Below are 22,943 nucleotides of genomic sequence, written 5' to 3'. Positions count from 1 at the left end.
AGTCCAAGAACCCAGCAATTCTGATTGTTATACACCATTGTCAGAATCCTTTAGAATCTAGTACTAAGATTTTAGTTTATTATATTCAGTATATATAAAAACAAACAAAACTGCGTGGTTTTAGTCTGCAAGCGAACTATACCGACCGGGCGGCCGCCGCTTGTCGGCGAAGTTAGTGTCAACTTTAGCGGATAGATGGTGTCACGTGGTCAACACAACGAATCTCCACGGCCGTTAATCTCGGTTTTCTAGACCGGAGCCGCTATTTCCTCGAAATAGCTCCTCAGTTATCTTCACGAGATTGAGTGGACACCATTTGAGGTCCACTACTTTTCAGAAAATGTGATATCTCCGGGAATCGAACCCGGACCTCTGGATCTGTATCCAGGAACTCTGACCACTAGACCACAGAGGCGGTCTCATGAGGACGTAAACAGATCCAATTTTATTAACGTTGTGTTCTCTAGTTTCTAGAATACCGGACGATGGACAAGGTAAAAAACCCCAATAATTCTGAGTGTTATACACAAACGTTAGAACCCTTTAGAATCTACTGGAAACGCTGTGTTTCTTTAACCAAAAAGAGACGTTGGAAAGGCATCTATCGTATATGTCTCACAGTCAGGACTTCTTATGGAAGTCCTGTAAATCCGGTTATGATGATGGCGTCAAAATGAGTGGTTCTTTGAAATTAATCCTTTAAAGCGCCTTTCTCACTACCACCTGTTCTAACATTCAGAAACTGCGCGTTTATCCCCACACCGTGTATACATATGTTACATATGATTGCCAGAGTAAATAATGTTTATTTGCCTAACAGAATAGAAAGTTGGCCTTAGTGATGGAGACTAGGTGCTTATTTCCGTGGGGGTATGAACAGGGATTTTAAATATTCAAATGACAGTTTGGCTTTAGGATGTTAAACACTGTAACAATTATTCGATTTGGGGTTCTCACAGCAATGACTGTGAGGAGTATTTGTTTTAATTCTTGGCATTTGGTGAGACTGATTCCGCTTGGTAGTAGGCGTATTGTACCAGCCCCGGGTGGTAATAATAGATATGTGTGGAGCAGCTGGCGGAATCAATTATCAGGGGAAACCGAAGTACTCGGAGAAAATCTGGCCCAATGCCACTTCGTCCATTACAAATTCCAGAGTACATGGCCTGAGATCCAACCCAGACATTGCAGACATTTTGGAGGAACATACTGCCACCATATTTAGGGTAGAAGAGAAACCCAACCAACTAGAGAGCAAGAAGCAGGCGAAAACACTTGAATTCTCATGCTTGGCTTAGGCACAACTTTTCACACACCAATATTCTGAAGGTTCATTTCATATTTCCAGGCAAAATGCATATATACGTGAATGGTAACTGCAAAATAACTTGTTATTCTCGTTGCTCGCGTTGTTTTCTTTTACCGATGTAGCGAAAATACTGTCACGATTTTAGAGTGATCATAGCCGGGTTTCGGACTGGTAGTCGAATTTATTGAACATTTATCGAACATAAATACTACGAAAATAACTAAGAAAGTGTCACAGTTACACGCTCCAAATATCGCTGTAACCACAGCACACATAAAATCTTCTCAGTTTGCTATGCCTTCACCAGTCGTTGCCTGGTGACGGATCTCAACAACGTTCTCTCCCATTCTTACCGTCTGGAGACTGTCCCCAATTAACTCAATGCTACAACTGCTCTGCTTTTAACATCTCGGCACGGAGAGCACAACAAAATACCGTTCCTCTGTTGCTGTTACCAATTGTTGCCTTGCAAATATGCTTGTTTGCGAAGCTGTTATTCAGTAAGGGCTGTTGTATAGCTGCTTTTTCAGAGTCGTTTGCCTAGCAACGGGTCTACATTTCACAGTACCTTCATATTGTGGTCTTCTAAGTTATGACAATCTGTAGTCTGGTAGGTTGGTACCAATGTTTCGAATGAATAATCTGCCTCCCTCTTCATGAGATTACAAGTCTATTCCTCCTAATCTATATTACACATCTACCAGACTACACCGTATCGTATCCCAGAACACCTTAACATGAACCTTCACCCCCGTAATAATGTTAGATCTGATATAAGAGAAGGAAAAATGTCCGTTTATCGCCCGGCGGATAGCCGCTTTCCTTGTCAATGATCAAAATATGCAGTACCCAAAGTAAAGAAGGAATCACACTCAGCTTAAGGAATTAAATTATAGACTGCTCATGTAATTTAAAAAGTTGGACTTGGGGTTCAAATCACATCCAAAAATTCTACAGCATTTCTTTCACGTAGTCTTAACCATTATTTCTACCGTGCGTATTGGCAAGAATTCAGAATACATTACATCACATCATTCGGTGTTCTCTACTAGGTCCGGGTTACGAAACAGTAAACGGAAAGTTACACTTATATCTAGTCCTATTACACGTGTGTAATATTTCAATTCACACTTTTACTCTAATGTACGTAACTTCTATTATTTTCCTTGGCACTACAGCCCCAGTGGGCCTAGGCCTACCTCCATGAACTTCTCCATTCACTTCGGTTTTTCTAGATCTTACATATTCGGTAGGACTCCTTGGGCGGGTGATCAGCCCGTCGCAAGGCCTCTACCTGTACACAAACACACAAAGACGCACAGAAACATCCATGCCCTAAGTGAGATTCGAACACACGATCCCAGCTTCCGAGCGAGCGAAGACAGTGCATGCCTTAGACCGCTCGGCTAACGTGACCTGCACGTAACCTCTATATCGATAGAAATTTTACACTTCCGCTGACTCTGACATTGGAGCTCTTCACCAGTTGAAAGCATTAGCCGCTCACAGGCTGGGAAGCGTCACTATCTGTCAGATAGCCCGCTGGTCAACTGCTGACGATGGGTAGACTGGCAGCTCTCATGGGGCAACTGATGCTTCTGCCGCCAAGTTTTGAATCCGTGGCGAGAAATCATTATGCTGGTGGGGGAAAAAAGTTATCGATATTTTCACGCATTTGTTTGTTTTCAGCCCTCCTTCCCCGAATCCGAAAACGTGATTTGGAATTATATCTGTATGTCTGAAAATGTGTCTGTGCATATGCATGAATATGCTTCTCGCTAGCGACTGGACTTTTGGACCGATTTTATTCATATCTGGAATTTCAGAGTTCATGCATCGCAGATCGGTGCCTGACACATGTAAAGCTTCTAACTCCTAAAATAAAGGCCGCTCAGATGGGCCTCAAAAACAAGCAAACAAAAAAACTCCGTGGCCTATAGTCCACAAGCGAACTATACCAACCGAGCGTCCGCCGCTTGTCGGCGAAGCTACTGCCAACTTTTGCATATAGAAGGTGTCACTAGGTCAGCGCAACGGATTCCTACTGCCGTTAATCTCAGTTTTCTAGACCGAAGCCGCTATTTTTCCATTCAAATAGTTCCTCAGTTATCCTCACGAGGCTGAGTGGACCCCGTTCCAGACCCACTACTCCTCAGAAACTCCGGTAGCGCCAGGAATCGAACCCGGGAACTCAGGATCTGTAGGCAGAAACTCTGACCACTAGAACACAGAGGCTGTCCCTCAGATGCGCCTCAGAACACAAAATAGCGATAGTATCGAAAAAGTCTCTAATGATTTTCATTCGTTTTCATCAGTTACTGAGATCATATCCGTAACTACTCGTAAAACTATGTAGATGATATCTTTAGGAAAATAACGGCACACACGCTAGAGGCCCGAAGGAGAAATATCGATTTTTTTGTCGAATCTAGCTATGCAGGTCGAAAGGAACTTGCTGTCTGTCAGTGCTACGGTGGTAATCTGAAACCGTTAGTCGCTGGCTTCCCACCGCGGCGGCCCGTGTTCGATTCCGGGTCTGGTCACGTGGGATTTGTGGTGGAGAAAGTGGCGTTGGGGCAGGTTTTCTCCGAGTACTTCGGTTTCCCTTGCCAATCTTCATTTCACCAATTGCTCCACAATCACCCTCACCTATCATCTGGGGCTGGTACAATAAGTCAGAAGTGGCCGCAGTACAAGGGACTTAGTCCCGCCCCACTAGCAATAAAAAAAAAAGTGGTGTTCCGAGCAAATATCGATTTCGTTTGCAAGGTAACTTAGTCAAGGTCAATGTTCAATGCCTTCGAGCTGATGGTTTACTCATATTTCATCATCCAAGAACTGGAGCTTTCGTAGTGCCCCAGGGCTGCCAGCCGGATATTGGTTGCAGAGTAACGATATTAAATTTATTTAAGAAACGGAACACTGTGTCACCTACACCGCGCGCTTGCGCAGTGGAGTAATACGACGTACAATTTGTAGAGTGTGGAATTTTCACAGAGGTGTTTATGAAGACTTCTAGCTTCTGGGTCATGATCCTATGTAGCATATTGACAGTCAACAGACGTTTCGAAAGGATCTAATGGTTTTATATCCCAGAGAATAGAACTCTTCACATCGTAAGTTTTGACTGGTTGGGCGCCTGGCGACTTGTTTCCGCTTCGGAGAAACATGTCGCCATCATCTTCATGGTCGAAGATTAACCCAATCAAGAAAAGCGTTAGATCACAGTGGATAGAATTCTTTGCAACGTAAATTTGGCTGATCAGTGTCCAGTGATGGAGAGAAGAAAATTCCGTCCTTTCCGGAAAGAGACCTGGTCGTCCAAATAGTAGCCTCCCACTTTACCGACTGAGGCCCGGATTCGCACAACTGAAGCAGCCCTATCAAATTCAACATCCCGCAGATTTATTTACGTTATTTAGTTCAGCTTTAAAGCGAAAAGAGGAAGGTCGCGATGAGCAAACACAGTCGACTGGATTTCCAGTATACATATTCAGAATGTAACGAGTATGGAATATTTGTTTTAACCATTTAATGCAGCCTGCTTCCATAACGACCATAGAGGACGAAGTGATTAGGAATGATGTCGCTTTATGCAGCAACGATGGAAAAATATTCTGCCACGTAGTTAAATTATGATGAGAATTTGTAGGTTTCAAAAGAAACATGAATATATTATGATGCTGTCCCTATGGGTGTTCATATATGTATCATCATTCCAGAATTCCGTCTTCTTGGATGTGACGCCGTGTATATATTGTGTAAATCGACGTTTCGGAGGACTGTATCGTCTCCATTTTTATTCTACAAAAAGTGAGCGAGGAATCAAACGTCAGTTTACACAATATCTACACGGCGCCACACCCCAGAAGACGGAATTCTTCATAGTCACCGCTGTGAAAACTTCAAATCTTACATCCTCATTCCAGTTTATAAAGCGTTTGACCGAATTTTCCAAAATTTGATATAGATTTATGCCCAAAAGGGACCAACCGTATGACAGTTATTTTTAATTTGTTACAACAGACAATAATAAGATGTAAGACTGGAACGGAACTCGTGACATTTAATCCAAGGTCGTCACATAAGGCACACTTAATGTAATATTACTGTAACACCCGTTCAGAATACAATGGGAATTATGCCTACATTTGTTACTTAAGCTTTAATGCTGTTTTACCTTCCCTGTTTTCTTCCGTATTCCTTTCCAGTCCGAAACTGACATCTAACGCCATCACCCACGAATAATACGCGCAAATATTCTATTTTAAACCATCACCTATATTTAGCATTCTATATTCCACACATCCACATTAAAATGTTATCAATATTCACAGAAGAGTGCCAACTTTAGCGGATAGAGGGTGTCGCGTGATCAGAGCAGCGGATCCCCACGGCCGTTAGTCTCGGTTTTCTAGACCGGAACCGCTACTTTTCCATTCAAATAGCTCCTCAGTTATCCTCAAGACGCTGAGTGGAAGCAGTTCCAGACCCACTACATCTCAGAGTTTTTGATTCACAGAGCAGATATGATATACTGAACAAGAAGACTGGGCTCTCGTTCGTGACTTACTGTACAACCTAAGTTCATACAATGCGTTAACCATGGACATAGTTCTATAAGATTTGAAGCTTCCACGGTGAATAAATGTACCGAAATCTCGTTCGTTCAGCCGTTTAAATGTTGAATTAAAAGTCAACATTTCGGAGATACCCTCCATCTTCCTTGTCAGGGTCAACGTCGGCCGTATTTTTAGAGGGTTAAACCCTTGAAACTAATTAAAATTTAGGCAGCATCTCAACGCTTGTTTAATAAATGTTCCATACGCTTGTGTCAAATTTTCATGAAATCTGCTGAAACACGGAAAATATCTCCGTGAATAAAGCAACCATTAAAATGATGTTGGCAAAACAAGTTCGTGTGCGTAATTAAGTAACATATCTTGAGTATCTGTAATAAGTTTGGAGATATTTTTTTCTTTGGCGCTACAACTTTGGTCTACCTCCATGAAACTCTCCTTTTCACTTCGGTTTACTAGATTTTAGACATTCGGCAAGACACCTTGGGCAGGTGATCAGCTCGTCGCAAGGTCTGTACCTGTACACAACCATTGAAAAACGCACATACACACAAACACCGAACATCTATGCCCTGAGTGGGATTCGAACCCACGATCCCGACTTCCGAGCGAACGAAGCATGCCTTAGACCGCTCGGCTACCGCGATCGGCAAGTTTGGAGGTAGAGTTGGACATTGAGCTAAGTGGTCAGCTTCACTTTCAGACCTCTTTGTCTCTGTACGCAATGCTTGAGGCCCAAAGCCGTCTTCGTGAGTGCTGTCAAAGACTAGCACAGCGCCTCTGCTGGGAATTTAATCGTGGCCATGCAGTCCGTAGCGTCCGTAGTCAGTCACTGTACTGAAATATCCTGAAGTGATACAAAGTGAAGCCACATACAACGTTTTGCCAAGTCAGCCTAAACCCTTACTAACTTACTTTTCTTATTGCTAAAGGGTTGAGACTAAGTCCCTTGTACTGCGGCCACTTCTGGCCTATTGTACCAGCCCCAGATGATAGGTGAGGGTGATTGTGGAGCAATTGGTGGAATGAAGAATGGCAGGGGAAACCGAAGTACGCGGAGAAAACTTGACCCATCGCCACTTTGTCCACCACAAATCCCACATGACCAGACCCGAGATCGATCCCGGGCCACCGCGGTGGGAAGCCAGCGACTAACCGCTTGACCTATGGCGCGGCCTAGCTTACTTACTTACTTACTTACTTGCTCATGGAGCTGAGCCTTTCTTGAGAAGCCGCCAAATCTGCAGCTACTCAAGAATTCCCAAACATTTTATGGACCCCGAAGGTTCATTACCGTATTCATAAGAGCCCTCCACTAGCCCCTATCCTTAGCCAGGCGAATCCAATCCATACCATTCCACTCTCTCTCTCTAAGATCAATTTTAATATTGCCCACCCACCTACGCCTTGGTCTTCCTAAGGGTCTTTTTCCTTCAAGCTTTCCCACCAATATTCTATATGCATTCCTCATCTCCCCCATTCGTGCTATATGCCATGCCCATCTCATCCCCTTTGACTTGAATAAAATCAAATGCCTCCTCAAGATTTATTATGGGTTATCCAAATAGGTCTCTCAGTTTGAGCGCCGTTACCCGGCAACGATTGGACGTGATAGACCTAAGAAGCCAGAACGTGGTTTTCGATCGTTTTCTAATTACTTGTACTAGTACAAGTTCAGAATTCTGGTATAGTGATGACTCACTAGGTGAAAAGAACTGCTTATATACCTGTTTCCTCTGGTTGTCATGCACCTGTCAGTTTCTGCTTATTTTGTGCTTTGCAATGAATGATCTGATTTCCATTATGACAGCTGCTGTATACAATTCATCTTCCACGTAGTTCAGTGACACGAAGTTCCTGCGTCGCTATTGTTCAGTAGAATCGTATTCCAAGGAAACTCAGTACGTGCCACTATGTGTTTCATGTGCTGCAGTTACTAACTACATGGAGCGTAATCCTTCAAAACGTATACTTACTCAGCTCGTCAAGAAATCTTCCCCTCTTTATGGAACTCGTTTTTTATCGTTTTCACAACACTCCATCATTGGAGGACTATAGTCTAAGCCATCTGAAACCAATCTACACCCCCTCATACGATATAAATGCCAATGTGAATCCTATTTTCTCATCTACACCTAGAACCTGCAAGTAACCTATTCCCCTAAGATACAGAGTATGCTTAAATTAAGGGCCACGCCATAGCTCAAGCGGTTAGTCGCTGGCTTCCCATCGCGGCGGCCCGGGTTTGATCCCGGGTCTGGTCAAGTGGGATTTGTGGTGGACAAAGTGACGCTGGGGCAGGTTTTCTCCGAGTATTTCGGTTTCCCCTGCCAATCTTCATTCCACCTATTGCTCCACAATCACCCTCATATATCATCTGGGGCTGGTACAATAGGCCAAAAGTGGCCGCAGTACAAGGAACTTATTCCCACCCCACTAGCAGTAAAAAATTTAAAAAAAATGCTCAAATTAAAGAATACAGCAAAAATACAAGTAAACTAAAAGTTACTAGTATGCATATTGTTTTCAAGCCTAGATAGTTTAAGGAAGAAATCTCTAGTTTTTCTTAAGAATCCCATTAAACACATAAAGACACCGTGTGGACAGAATGAGGGATTATTAATTTTAATACTTAATGTGTAACAAAATTTCTGTTACATACGAAAACTTTAGTGTACATAGAATCAAACAGATTTAAGTTTGACGATGTTGTGTAGGCAACCTTCGACTCTTTGCAATATTTCCTCTAATTTACTTGTGGGTTATCTTACGAGCCTATTAGTAGTTATATTTTTTTATGACGTAGAATACCATAGTTATTCATGAATGCTGAATTACAAATGATTTTGGCAGAATCGGTTAAGGCCTGATGTATGTACTCTCGGGTCTTTTTCCTGGAGATGCTGATAAAATGTGGTAACTCTCAGTCTGGACCCTGTCTTAGGATTTCGCATTGTTCTGTGATGACAGAGAGGAGTCTGTGATCAAAATGCGCATGTGTTGAGCCTGAACTACTGTGATAACGGTTCAATGTCGATCGGATCGCTTGTATCCGGTACAACAAACAGATCTCGCCAACGGAAAGTTATCCAAAATACGATATTTGTAGACCTAGATGCAAGCACGTCAAATACGCTCATTTCTGAATGTTCACCTTGTCTTTGTGGCTTCATAATACACATGTTATGACAACCGATGCTGTGACTGTACAGTCATGGTGCGTCTTTGCATTTGTGATACAGAAAATTGCCTGAAGTTACTGCAATCTATATCGTCCAAAAATATAAAAATCTTGACATATATTTCTAAATTGTAACCATTGTTGTTTTGTTAGGCTTTTTTATCCCCTCTGAAGTGTGAAATTCATCGTCTGGTATAAGCGGCTGCTAATTTTTTTAATGTTATAACAAATGTTTCGGAAATAAATCAAAGAGTAACCTGTTACTTATATTATCAGGTATCCTGGTAACACGAGTAATTAATGGGTTCTCTGGATTGATGAATTGATTTATTTGACATGCACCAGGCGAATCTACAAATACAACACTACAAGAGCTTACTGGAACAATAACACAAAAGCCTTCAACACTTCTTCGCTTAGATGCCCCTTGTGCGAATTCGGTGAGCAGGTCTGCACCCAGTCTTCTCTCTTCTGTCTTCTCCCCGGACTGAGCTTCTACTCTATAGGACTCTCCAGTATCTAATCATGTAGTCTACGGACTGGGCTACTACTCTATAGGACTCTCCAGTATCTAATCATGTAGTCTACGGACTGGGCTACTACTCTATAGGACTCTCCAGTATCTAATCGTGTAGTCTACGGACTTGGCTTCTACCCTATAGGACTCTCCAGCATCTAATCATTTAATCTATGGACTGTGCTTATACTCTATAGGACTCTCCATTATCTAATCATGTAGTCTACGGACTGCGTTACAACTCTATAGGACTCTCCAGTATTTAATCATGTAGCCTACGGACTGGGCTTCTACTCTATAGGACTCTCCAGTATCTAATCATGTAGCTTATCTCTCCCTGAGGTAGGTTTTGGCCGAACCGTATAGAGATCACCGTCTCCAAGGGTTCCTACTTCGCGTATGTGTCTTTCGTTGCTGTGTGAACAACCTTTACCTACCCGTTGTAACGGAAAAGTTTCTGTATGCGTTGCCTAGGACTCGATGTCTCTGTCATAACCTCTTAGACGTGTTTCAAAAAGCCGTTACCTAGCAATGGATTTACATTTCACAATATTATGATCTAGGTTATGTAAGCCTGCAGTCAGAGATGGATCAAAATGGTTTTGGTAAAATATAGTACCTCCATTTTCATGGTTAAAGTGCAAAGACTAATTCTGGGTGTTAACAGTGAAGTACAAATAGTACAGTAGTGGTAGCGGTAGTACTCGTAGTAGTAGTATTGATGCTGGTAGTAATAGTATTGGTGGTGGCGGTAGGAGTAGGAGTAGGAGTAGGAGTAGGAGTAGCAGCAGCATCAACAGTAGTGATATTTTGTGGGAAGAACATATTACTTAAATCTAACGTTTCCCAGTTAAATTTTTTGAATGGAATCCTGACTTTCCAATTTTCACACCTTCATGTCTCCATATTTGTAATTTCTGACATACAAACCTAAAAGAAACATAATGTATAGGTGTATTAGTCCTTACCTCCATTGGTTCGTTAGTTACTGCCGTAGAAGCGAAAGATAAAGAGGCCTGTTGTCTTACGTTCGACAAAAAGCATTTTAAAAGTTGCATATTATTCGAAGATTTATCACTACACATCATTATCCTATATGAAGTGGTGATAGCGTCACACCCATCTTACAAATTCTTGCGTCCGCCATGTTGCTTATACTGATTGTAGGAAACTAAAATTACAGAGTTGGGGTGACATCCAATGGAATGATGTTCAAGCCAAATGCAATGAAAATCTATCAGTAGGTTTATAAGCTTAAAATGGGAACTCACAACATCCAGCATAACTTCATAAACCTGCCTTCTCTTCTTTAAAAATGAAGGCAGCGCAAATTGTACATAATTAGCAGAGGTTCTACGTTTTGATTACCTAACACTCAATGTTTATTCGATAGGCTTTGTTTTAACCTTGATGAAGGCGAGAGTTAGCTCTGTCTTTCCCCAATCCTCCCCTCTTCATCATTCCAGTGGCTCGCGAAGAGCAATCATGGGGAGTCTGTGCTGTGGAACAAACAGTTAATATGTTGATGCTTCCCTGATGATTAATTATACACCTAAGCAGCACTTCACTTCGTCCAACGATTCGTAGACCTTAAAGCACAGTGCTAACTACATGTATCAACTCTTACACTGAAAGGGCTTCTTTTTTTCCACAGAATATCATGGCATGTAGACTTGTTGTTAGGCAGCGACCGCGAAACAAACAACTAAACAAAGATTACTAAGTAACGGCCCTTATGTAGCAACAGAGGAATGGTGTTTTCTGCGCGGTCCATGTCGATGGCTGCGCACGCAACAATGGAATACGTCGTATCATCGCACGGCAATTAAACAGCGAAAGAGGATAGGTGTTTTCTATGTAGTCCGTGTCGAAATATTATAAAGAGGACAGTAAATGAAATGAAGTCGGTTGAGCTGAATGAGTCAGTGAAGTGAAGAGTAGTTGGTTGGTTAGTAAGTGAGCTGGGGGCTGTTGATGCCAGAAGAGGGTAGAAGAAACTAGGGACAATTTGAGAACCCACAGGAAGGGGAACGTCCGCCGTTGGAAGCCGCAACAGGAAGACTGACGAAGACACAGCAGACTGAGAAGACTTAAGTGTGTGCTCTGGTGAACTGCAAAGTGTGTGAATTAGTGAAACGATTGTAATTACTTCCAGTCACGGATCTGTAAGAGTTCAACAAAACCAGTTACCAATCCAAACCCCATGACAATATATTTATGTGTTCCTTAAGATTCTCATAACAAGGAGCGATTATTTCCCTAAACAGCAATGACAGATTTGAGTTTATGATGGAGAAACATAGTGCTTTTTGTAAATTATAAACTGAATTTTAGGTATTATTTACATTACATATTTTGGGGGCACGCGGTAGAGTAGTTGGTTGAGGCACTATGCTACAAGTCGGAAGGACGCGGGTTCAAGTCCCGATGAGGTCATTGGATTTTTTCAATTGACCTAATACTTCCAGCCGCACTATGGCTCTGGGGTCGACTCAGCCTCTAACACAAATGAGTACCAGGAATATTCTTGGAATGTATTTGGGGGTAAAGGGCGGCCGGGGCGTATGGCTGATAACCTTACCGCCATCTATGAGCTGATTGTCTGTGGGAGTCTCAAAGTCTCACAACCTTATGGGCCCCCACAGCCTGTTACAGGGATACCTTTGCTTACTTTACTTTATTTATTTACATATATATTTTAAAATTAAAGTTTAAAGAAAATCTTTGATAGATGGAAAATTCTCTCTAAACTTCGTATTTGATTTGTGCGAGAATCACCCATCGATATTACGTATAACGCGATGACCGCAACTTTATATGCAACAGATAGGATGAATGTATTTCAAACAATTGAAACCGAGACAGATTCATATGCTCTCTCATGCACAGTGATGAGGATAGCAGTTCGCTATATCACCGTGGTTAATTAGCTCGCGCTGAAACTGCTAGTAATCAAACGAACTGTGTAACTGCATTTTCCAGGCTCGCTTATTATTACAAACTGACGAACCTTAACTGCAAATTAGTGGCCTTGCTCTAGAAGCACCTATACCGCTTGCCATTCCATTAAAACGCGTATTGAAAATGTTAAATGAACTCTTCGAAGCGTATGGAGAGAGAAAGAGAAAGAGAGAGGAGAGATACGAAATAATAGTAAAAGAACAGGTGAAAAGGGAAATCCATGGGAGAAGTGGGACAATTTATTTCGGTGGGGAAAAAGGACATCTCCCAGGATTCAATCACCCGTCCTTCGGTAAATATAGTATGGAAATGAAGATAGGACGGTGGCCGTGCCGTAGCTCAGGTGGTTAGTCGCCGGATTACCACCGCGGCGTCCCGGGTTCGAGTCCACATCATGACATGAGGGATTTATGGTGGACAAAGTTGCACTGGGACAGGTTTTCTCCGAGTACTTCGGTTCTCCCTTCCAATTCTCATTCCACCGACTGCTCCACATTCATCATCATCCGAGGCTGGTACAGTAGGCCAGTTAGTGGCCAACGTACCAAGTGGACTCAGTCTCACCCCACCTCAAGAAACTACAAAAAGAAAAGAGGAGAATAATAGCCAGTGGCTGGATACAAGGACCATGGAATTTTTATTTATCGATTAACGGTTAATTGCATAATGTGGAAAGATAATTTGATGGCTTCGACAGAGAGGTTTAATTTTGATTAATTCGCATGGAGAAAGATGCATGTAGCAGCGACCTTGAACCTGGAAACTATCTTAGAATGTAATTGAAGGCAGTAAAACAAAAGAAAGTCTATGTCGATATAGCGGGTCGCCAGAACTTAAGAACACAATACTGACTTCTAGCCAGCAGTCTGGGAATAAAAATTACACCATTTCCGTAGTGTTTCCTTAGGACGTGCTATGTTTATTGATAATCAGAACATATTGCATTGATTATAACTATATATATATATTGTCACATGTAGGAGGGTACGCGTAACAAAATTACGGGTTCTAATTCGGATGATTAGATTTATTAGGACTTTGGTTAAAATCTCTCTTAGTTGAAATTAAATACAGACGATAGAGCGCTATTGCTGATTTACAGAACTTACAGTTCACTTCTGTTCTAATCTGTACTCAGTATTCACAATTCACTCTCGGTTCTTGTCCTGTATTCTCAACTGTTGAACCCTCCTGGACTCTCCACTCCTAGTTTCATTTCGCTCTGTCCCCTATAAAACTTTTGCACCGACTTACAGAAAAGAAGTCACGTGATTTCTATCTAGCGACTTCATTGCTGCGCTGTCTGTTGCGTAGCAACGAGCAATAAACATTAGTCCACTGAGATACAGCTTATATTTTTGTGCTTTTTAACATGTCTACTGAGTCGTTACCTAGCAATATTATATATTAAAAGTAAAGTAAAGCTATCCCTGTAACAGGCCGTGAAGGCCCATAGGGTTGTGAGACGTTAAGGGTCCCACATTACCTTGACAATCGGCTCCCCAGGAAAATCATTTAATTAATTCCTGGTACTCATTTCTGTTAGAGGCTGAGTAAACCCCAGGGCCTAGTGCGGCCGGAAGGATTAGGTCAATTGAAAAAAATCCAATGACCTCATCGGTATTTGAACCCGCGACCTACCTGCTTGTAGCATAGTACCTTAACCACTACGCTACCGCGTACCCCAGATATACACCTTACAATATATTTAATGAAATAGATGAGAAACGAATGGTTTCCTCAAAAAATTTTATTAATAAACTTTAAATTTTCAGTACGCAGGTAAAAAACCAGTCGCCCTTCAAGAAACTTGCAAGGCTCGATGTAGTGTAACTGAGGTTTCAGGTGCTGTAATGTCACTTCTCATTCATTTGCCATAATGCTGTCCATAGAGGTTTATTTGTGTCCAAACCTAAGCCCGCTGTCATGGCAGTCGTCAGCGCTTCGTATGTGTTCTCGATTCTATGAAGCGTAGGGATTAGCATTGACGCTGTTTATGGACAGACTTAGTAATTATTATGCTTTAAAGGATTAAATACTAGTGTCAAGATATAACTAACCTGGAAGGGGTCATCGCACTTCTCACCCTGTAACATAATTATTTGAACATTTTAAAAACCAAGAAATAACTTTCAGGAATCTATTGTATGAATTTCCCTCCGTTTGACAAGATATGAATTGGCCTTTGCGCAGCTCCTGCGCAACATATGAGTCAACCGAAGCGCTTTATTTTTTCGCCGGATCTGCTGCTGTACTGAAACCACGGAAACAAGTCCCATGGATCGACTTCTTCCACATCTTACTCGATCTGTTGGGCTCATCCATCCAGCACAATTCCAGATATTCCCCTAAAATCGTCTAGCACAAATTTTGGTGATGATAATCTTTGTAAATAACAAGCAATTTGGGCTGGCTGGCATAGGTCAAAGATAAGTTGAGGGGAATACAACAGTAAGCATAAAGGGGAAGCCCCAGGCAACGTCACCCCACCATCCATGGTACATTTCACGGCAGAACATCAGCTCGCACTCTTTCCAGCATTGCGGGTATAACGCTCTTGTTGCCAAAGGACCCCCTGCCTGTGCACTTCTGTGCCTTATGTAGTTCGCTCACAAAGAGAATTGTGCTGGATTTAATTGCAGCTGCATGTTCCCAGAGGCTTCGTCGTGCTGACAAATATAGAGAACTCCACACATGCAGATTTGCGGTCAGCCAGCACGTTAATTTGGAAATTCGGTACCTGAAAGAACAAGTTAGTCGAGACATAGGTTCTATTAACAGCAATGAAAGTAACATACGCGCAACATACTTTTATGTCAATGAAGAAAGCAGTCTTCTGGGATTTGGCACCGTGTATAAGTGGTGTTAACCGACGTTTCGGAGGAACGTATCGCCTCCATCTTCAGGGTAGAAGAAAAATTTACCGTTCTCACGGTCTTGTCGCTTGCAGATTTCTTATACTTTTTCTTCTACCCTGAAGATGGAGGCGATACGTTCCTCCGAAACGTCGGTTAACACCACTTATACACGGTGCCAAATCCCAGAAGACTGCTTTCTTCATAGTCACCGCCGTGAAAGCCTCAAATCTTACATACTTTTATGTCAGTTTTCTTCAGACCCACGTCCTTTGCAAGCGCAAGCATACAAACATCACAAACAAATATACGAGTACCTACACATGTTCACTTCCATAAGTATAGAAGAAGTAAATGTATATATATATACGTATATTGTCTAGTGATGCCTCTAGGCCGTTTGAAGATTGACGCCATTTATTAGATACGGAATGTAACTACATCATCTTTGAAAGCTTGAAAACTCGCGTCAAACTAGCTCCTTCTATGTATCATTCACTCATGGAACTGAGCCTTCCTTGAGAAGCCACCAAAATGTGTAGCCGGAATGTAACTACATCATCTTTGAAAGCTTGAAAACTCGCGTCAAACTAGCTCCTTCTATGTATCATTCACTCATGGAACTGAGCCTTCCTTGAGAAGCCACCAAAATGTGTAGCCACTCAAGAATTTCCCAGCCCGAAGGTCCAATGCCGTGTTCAAAAGAACCCTCCACTGCTCCATATCCTGAGCCAGATGAATCTAATCCATACCACCCAGTCCTATTTCTCTAAGATCTATTTTAATATTGTTCACCCACCTACGTCTTTGTCTTCCCAGTGGTCTCTTTCCTTCTGGATTTACCACCAATATCCTATATGTATTCTTCTTACAATTAATATGTTGCTGGACATTATCCATCATCTTGTCTGTTCTAAAAAAAACCGTCTAGTTTCTATTAAAAAACACAACGTTTCGGGAACTGGAATCTGTCCCCATCTTCAGGTAAAACCTACTCAGTTGGGTCCAATAGACAGAGCTAGACAAGATGATGGATAATGTCCAGCAACATATTAATTGTAACAATTTACCATCATCACAAACTTTTAGATCTTATATGCATTCCTCTTGTTCCCCATTCGTGCTACTAATAAACGAAATATGGGTGGACCTTGACTGATCAATACGCCACGAACATGTGTATATATATATATATATATGTAAGATATTTCCAGCTTTTTCGCCCTTACATATCAGTCGCAAATGTTATGTGCTTCCAGAGGAGCTTCAGGGTGTCGCCGCTGGCAGCATCTGTGGATCACTTCTCGAGGTGCCGCAGCAGAGCTGTGTTCCGGGTGTTGCAGGCAGGCCGCAGCGATATGCCGGGAGCCGGCGGGCGTATCAGGCTACCCTCACTGGGCACCGAGTCAACAACCTCCAACAGCAGCAGCCAAGGAAGCGGAGGGGTTTCGCAGCTGCAGAAGGAGCAGCACCGAGTTGTTGTCATGGGGTAAGCAGGAACAGGGAGCGTTCTCAGCTGACAGGCGGTGAATGGATCTTCTGTGTTTGGGATCTGAGTATTACGGTACGGTTCTGTATAAGTTCATAGACAGGTACCAATGTTTCGGAGAAACACAGTCCCAATTTTCAAATATGGAGGCAGCTCGCTCCTACGAAACGTTGGTAACTACCTACCATACTACAAGATGTCCCATCTCGGAACACTATAATTTTAATATTTCCGTTGTCAGAACCTTAAATCTCATATTGCCAAATATAGTCGCCGTAAAACAAAAAGTAAAGCTATCCCTGTACCAGGCCGTGAATGCTCATAGGGTTGTGAGACGTTGATTGTCCCACATTATCTAGCCAATCAGCTCAAAGATGGCGGTAAGGTTGTCAGCCTTACGCGCCGGCCGCGCTTTACTCCCCGGGAAAATTATTTAATTAATTCCTGGTACTAATTTCTGTTAGAGACTGACTGAACCCCAGGACCATAATGCGGCTGGAAGGATTACGTCAATTGAAAGAAATCCAATGACCTCATCGGGACTTGAATCCGCGATCTTCCGGCTTAGTTGTAATTGTTAATGCTCGTGTATATAAATGTTATCTCACGAAATAAATGCCTTAGGCTTACATTATCTGTGACCATACAAAATTTCAGATGGTTGGCTGTAATTTAGCTAAAGATAAATATAGGCCTATGTTCGTACGGCCATGGGGATCCGTTGCGCTGACCACGTGTCACTCTATCCGCAAAATTTGGCACTAACTTCGCCGACAAGCGGCGGTCGCTCGGTCGGTATAGTTCGTTGCGGACTATATGCCACGGAGTTTGTTGATGCGACAGTGGACTTCAGAGTCTACAGAAGGATTGCCTGTACGGACGGGGTATGTTAGCATACAGAGTTGCAAGTTCTTGCATAACATGGCGCAGTTATAGCTCCAAGCTCAAAAGAACGGACCACCGTTATGATGATGATCCCGACAGGAGATTGGAGCGCTCAAAGATGGAGTCGTACTTAGCATCGTGATGTTAGCACCCTGTTTCATAAAGGTGTTGGAAGTGGTACATGCGCAGATATGACACTGTAAGTGAATCTTGCATTACAGGACAAATAATTTCCACAGGCATTCTCTGTACTCTGATATTCTGAATGCTCCTGGATGTTCCGGACGATTCTTATTAATATTAGCTACATATTTGAATTTAATTCTTATATAGCTGCCTCTCAGTAATATACGAATGACATGCTGGTTTTTTGCTTGGCTTATTTTTCAGCTCTGAATATGAAGGCGATATGTATCTCACGAAACGTCTGTTGACATTCATCAGACTACATAACATTATATTCCAGAAGACAGAAAATTTTTAAAAACCATGTTGTTAATATCCTGTGACAATGAAATATAGGTATTGTGACATGGATGGCGCAATGGGAAGTAGGGGTCACGTGAACTCTGCGTAGTAACCGCGGTGTCCCCTGTTACGTCACTTTGGGAAGTGTTGTTGCGTCACCGCGGGAGGCGACGGAGTGTTTACCGAGCGTTGCGTAATAATGGAAGAGGTGGGGTATGTGACGTCACTCGGGAGGCCGCAAAGTTCACGTGATCCCTACTTCCCGCTGCGCCATCCACGTTACACTACCTATATTTCACTGCCCTAAAAGATTTTAATTATTATTCAACCCTACAATTTGTAAATGCGCCGCTAGGCTTTCGAGAGAAGATTAATTATATAAAACAAAACGTACATTTGCATAAATTCATATTTGTAACATAACATTTTTTGCGATAATTTTATGTTTTATACAAAAAAACATTACATTATTTAGAAATATGAGATATTCATTTATTATAAATTTTGGTTCTGTGTTCTGATTCTAGCGCGACTCCAAAGGGCAATGAATATCCCAACAGTGCAATGATCATCATAAGTTTGAGAACTGCTGGACTGTATTTACCTCCTCTCAGCCCCCTCCCCCCAATATGTGGTACGTTATGTATGCTGTATTTAAAAAAACTCGGAATTTGTGACTGTGATTACTTTAGTTACCAGGCCGTGACAGAGCTCAGGCGGGTAGTGACCGGATTCACACCGCAGGGGTCCAGATTGGAGCCCAGATCAGGTCTTGTGAGATTCATGGTGGAGGTAGTGGCAATGGGGCACGTTTTCTCCAAGTACTTCGGTTTCCCCTGCCAATTCTCATTCCACCGAATGCTCCACATTCATCATCACCTATCATCTAGGGCTGTTACAATAGTCCAATTAGTGGCCGATGTACCAAGTGGACTCAGTCTCACCCCACTCCAAGAAACTAAGAAAAAACTGCTGTAGTTAATATCATTTCTTGAAGAAAGCAGTCTTCTGGGATTTGGCACCGTGTATATGTGGTGTTAACCGACGTTTCGGAGGAACGTATCGCCTCCATCTTCAGGGTAGAAGAAAAAGTATAAGAAATCTGCAAGCGACAAGACCGTGAGAACGGTAAAAGCAGTCTGCTTTTACCGTTCTCACGGTCTTGTCGCTTGCAGATTTCTTATACTTTTTCTTCTACCCTGAAGATGGAGGCGATACGTTCCTCCGAAACGTCGGTTAACACCACATATACACGGTGCCAAATCCCAGAAGACTGCTTTCTTCATAGTCGCCGCCGTGAAAGCCTCAAATCTTACAATATCATTTCTTGTTTACTATCGTTATCATAGTTACCATTTGTTCTCTATGGTTATCATTGCCGCTGTTCATTGCTATAAATACAGAATTTCAGAACAGTCCACAGTGTTAACTTCAACCTCAGAAGTTGTTGCGCCTTTCGTGTTGTTATTTCGGATTCAGGAAATTAAAAGAAATGACTCTGGGAAACCTCCAGTGATGTAATTTCCTCCGTGGCCTTTAGTCCAGTCCACAAGCGAACTATACCGACCAAGGGACCGCCGCTTGTTGGTGGAGTTAGTGTCAACTTCTGCGGATAGATGGTGTCGCGTGGTCAGAGCAACGGATTCCCGCGGCCGCTAAGCTCGGTTTTCTTGACCGGACCGGTGAAGTAATATTTGTATCAAATTTCATAAAAATTTGTAAATGCAGACACAGATGTAGACTAACGGGCAAGCATGATCAGCCCTATATGGGTCTCTTCAGGAACCATTTTTTTTAAGAATGCGGGCTCTAAATGTAATGGGATTGGGGCATTTTGATAATGTTTGTTCGCAGGGCTGCTCGAGTGGGCAAGTCGTCTATCATATCTCAGTTCCTCTACGACAAGTTCCTGCCGCGCTACAGGGAGACCGTGGAAGAACTTCACCGTGGCGAATATGAACTTCAGAACGGCGCCTCCCTCACCCTCGACATCTTGGACACCTCAGGCGCCTTCCAGTTCCCAGCCATGCGGGCGCTCTCCATCTCTACAGCGGATGCTTTTATCCTCGTGTATTCCATTGATGATGCGGACACGTGGGAAGAAGTACGCAGGCTCAGGGATCAGGTATCCGTTTAGAGTAAAGTATTTTCCGCCCATCTCATCCCTTCTGATTTAATCATTTTTCTCCCCCCTCCTGTTACCTCCGCTCTTTTAGAACCAAGTATTCTCAGCAATTTTTTCTCACCACGTCAATATTCTTGAAACGAGGGTCCAAGAACCGCCTCATAAAACTTCAGTCAAGGTTCTGTATAAATTTACATATTTAAATCTCTCAACTTGTGCTTTTAAAAGAACTTGTATACTTTATTCTGCCAGAGGAAGCGAGATGACGTTCTGGCCGGCCGGTTTAGGCACCTCGCTGCCCAGGATCTCAGCAAGTGCAGTCCTTTAGTTCGCACAACCATATTAACTTTCATGTTATCCCTTCCAGACACAGGTTATTAGAAAGAAGTCAGCATTTTTGTCATTCTTTCCTGAACAGTACCCTAATATATGGTAAACAAAATCAAATTTGTTTTACTTACTCCTTTTTCTTCTCTCTTCTTCTCATCTTCCACCATTTCCTCTTACCATTAAGTCTCCTTCTTTTCCATCCTCTTCTGTTCTTCAACAATGGGACCTTCACAGTTGTGCTTTCAAAATCTGAAAAGGTAATTTATTTAACAATGGATGTGTATTTGAATGTAAGCCTTTTCATTTTAGATTCTGGAGTCAAGGGGAGTTCGAGTTCCCATTGTTGTGGTTGGCAACAAGGTGGATCTCGCGGAAAACGGGAGGCGAGCAATATCCCGGGAGATAGCAGAGACCATTGCCCTATTCGACTGGGAATGTGGCTACGTGGAGTGCTCAGCAAAGCAAAATATACGCATTATCGACGTGTTCAAGGAGCTCCTAGTTCAAGCAAAAGTCAGCTACAATCTCAGCCCTGCCGTTCGGAGGCGCAGGCAGTCACTGCCAAACTACGTCACCGGAAGTGGCTCTACCAAAAGTAAACACGTGCTCAAGAGAAACTCTTGTACCGTAGCTTGAGCGTTTCTACATCGAGGATGAAGACGAAAGCAAATGCCACTTTCCTCATCTAAGGAAAGCAATTGGTATAATTCTTTTATAATCCTTGAAACAGAGGAAATTTTCACGCAGCTTCGGGAAGAGAACACGGGAAACAGGGAATATAGGTCAGAGATATAAGTAACGTATAAGAGTATTCATGAGAAAGTTATTGGTAAGTTGGTAGTCATGGATTTGGCGTGATGTTAGCTAAGATACGGCGTGTGATGTATATGCCAACGGCAGCAGAAGACTAGGCTACTGCCAGTTGTCAAAACTGAATGTGTAGTTTAATGTAAAAGGATGATGAAACACGAGTTATGCCCTTAGCGGTAAAAAGACACAAGCTTTTCACTTTTCCTTGCTGAATTATTAACAAAAGAATCCAATTTGTATACGACAGCTTTTTCCAACCATTTTAATTTCGCGGATTAACTGAGCAGTCCTTCATAACCCTGCGGATCATCTTATCTACTGCCTATACCTACTCAAGTTATCTACATTTGGTAAGAGTAGTTGAAGATTAAAGATTTCTTGAATTTGGCGCCATGTCATTCGTCAGATAAGTACCGACTTTCAGAAGCAGGGCGCTGTCTGTGTGTTTAGTCATATAGCGAGGACTTAATGTGTTACTATTACTTGGATATGCAACCAAGATTATTGTCTTTTGGATGTGACACCGTGGATTAATATCTGTGTACCATACACACGGCCTCACATCACAGAAGACGGTAATTTTATCTCCGTCGTGAGAAATTTATCTCATAAAAATATTTACTTCGATAAATGTTTTATTTGGTAATTTTCTAATTTGTTATCCTGTAGCCTATACATTACTTTGTCTGTTCACCTGAGTCGCCAACTGCTTTGCGGTATCGCTTAAAAGAAAATTTGTTCAAAATTATATCTGTGAGAGATTCAGCCCAAGAAAGAAAAACTATATTCAGTAGAATTGTCCACGTACCACCTACAAAATATTTGCAGACCCAAATTACCCCGCTGACTATAGGTGAGAGACGCTGGTATGCGCCCCATAATAACGCATAACGCACAACGTTGATGGAAAGCCACAAACGAAGTTTCATTAATAAGAGATCTTAGGACAGTTTCCGTTCTCTGAACATGTCCAAATCTTATTTACCAAGAATATTTTTAATCCATACATCCCGTCTTTTGTGTCAGTCTCTAAAAGTCAGTGAGTGGTATGTGTATATCTTTTTCATTGGTTGCACCTGTTGTGTGTTCCAGATATGTATAGGAGTTAGGTTAACCTTCAACACTACAAATATATTCGCTTTTTAATATGTTTCAATTCGATCTTTATTGCTGCTACATTTTTCGGTCATATAAGACCATCTAAGGCATACATAGGATTATGTCTAGTTGAAGTACCGATATGGATCCATACCAGTGCAACGTGTCGTATTATATACTAACATAAAATTTTTGCCTCAAGTTGGTGTTACAATTAAAGTAGACATACAAAAGATACTTTAATTGTAACATCACCTTGAGGCAAAAATTTTATATTAGTATACATATAATATGACATGTTGCACTGGTATGGATCCATATCGGTACTTCAACTA

At 42.1% G+C, this 22,943-nt stretch overlaps 1 protein-coding gene across 1 annotated transcript in view; it reads left to right on the top strand.

Moving 5' to 3' along the window:
* LOC111870368 (ras-related protein Rap-2b) overlaps positions 1–22,935 on the top strand; it is a 70,816-nt gene extending 47,881 nt beyond the window's left edge. Inside the window, exons 2-4 of the mRNA XM_023862598.2 lie at positions 16,663–16,892; positions 20,100–20,370; positions 21,010–22,935. Of these exons, the coding sequence (XP_023718366.1) occupies positions 16,762–16,892; positions 20,100–20,370; positions 21,010–21,336 (729 nt within the window). The 5' untranslated portion in view covers positions 16,663–16,761 and the 3' untranslated portion in view covers positions 21,337–22,935. The remainder of the gene's footprint in view (positions 1–16,662; positions 16,893–20,099; positions 20,371–21,009) is intronic.
* Positions 22,936–22,943: the final 8 nt, after the last annotated feature.

The sequence above is a fragment of the Cryptotermes secundus genome, unplaced genomic scaffold (genome assembly GCF_002891405.2).
Source record: "Cryptotermes secundus unplaced genomic scaffold, Csec_1.0 scaffold681, whole genome shotgun sequence".
Lineage (NCBI taxonomy): Eukaryota > Metazoa > Arthropoda > Insecta > Blattodea > Kalotermitidae > Cryptotermes > Cryptotermes secundus.
Note: the sequence above shows the minus strand (reverse complement) of the source record. Positions and strands in the feature narration are given on the sequence as shown.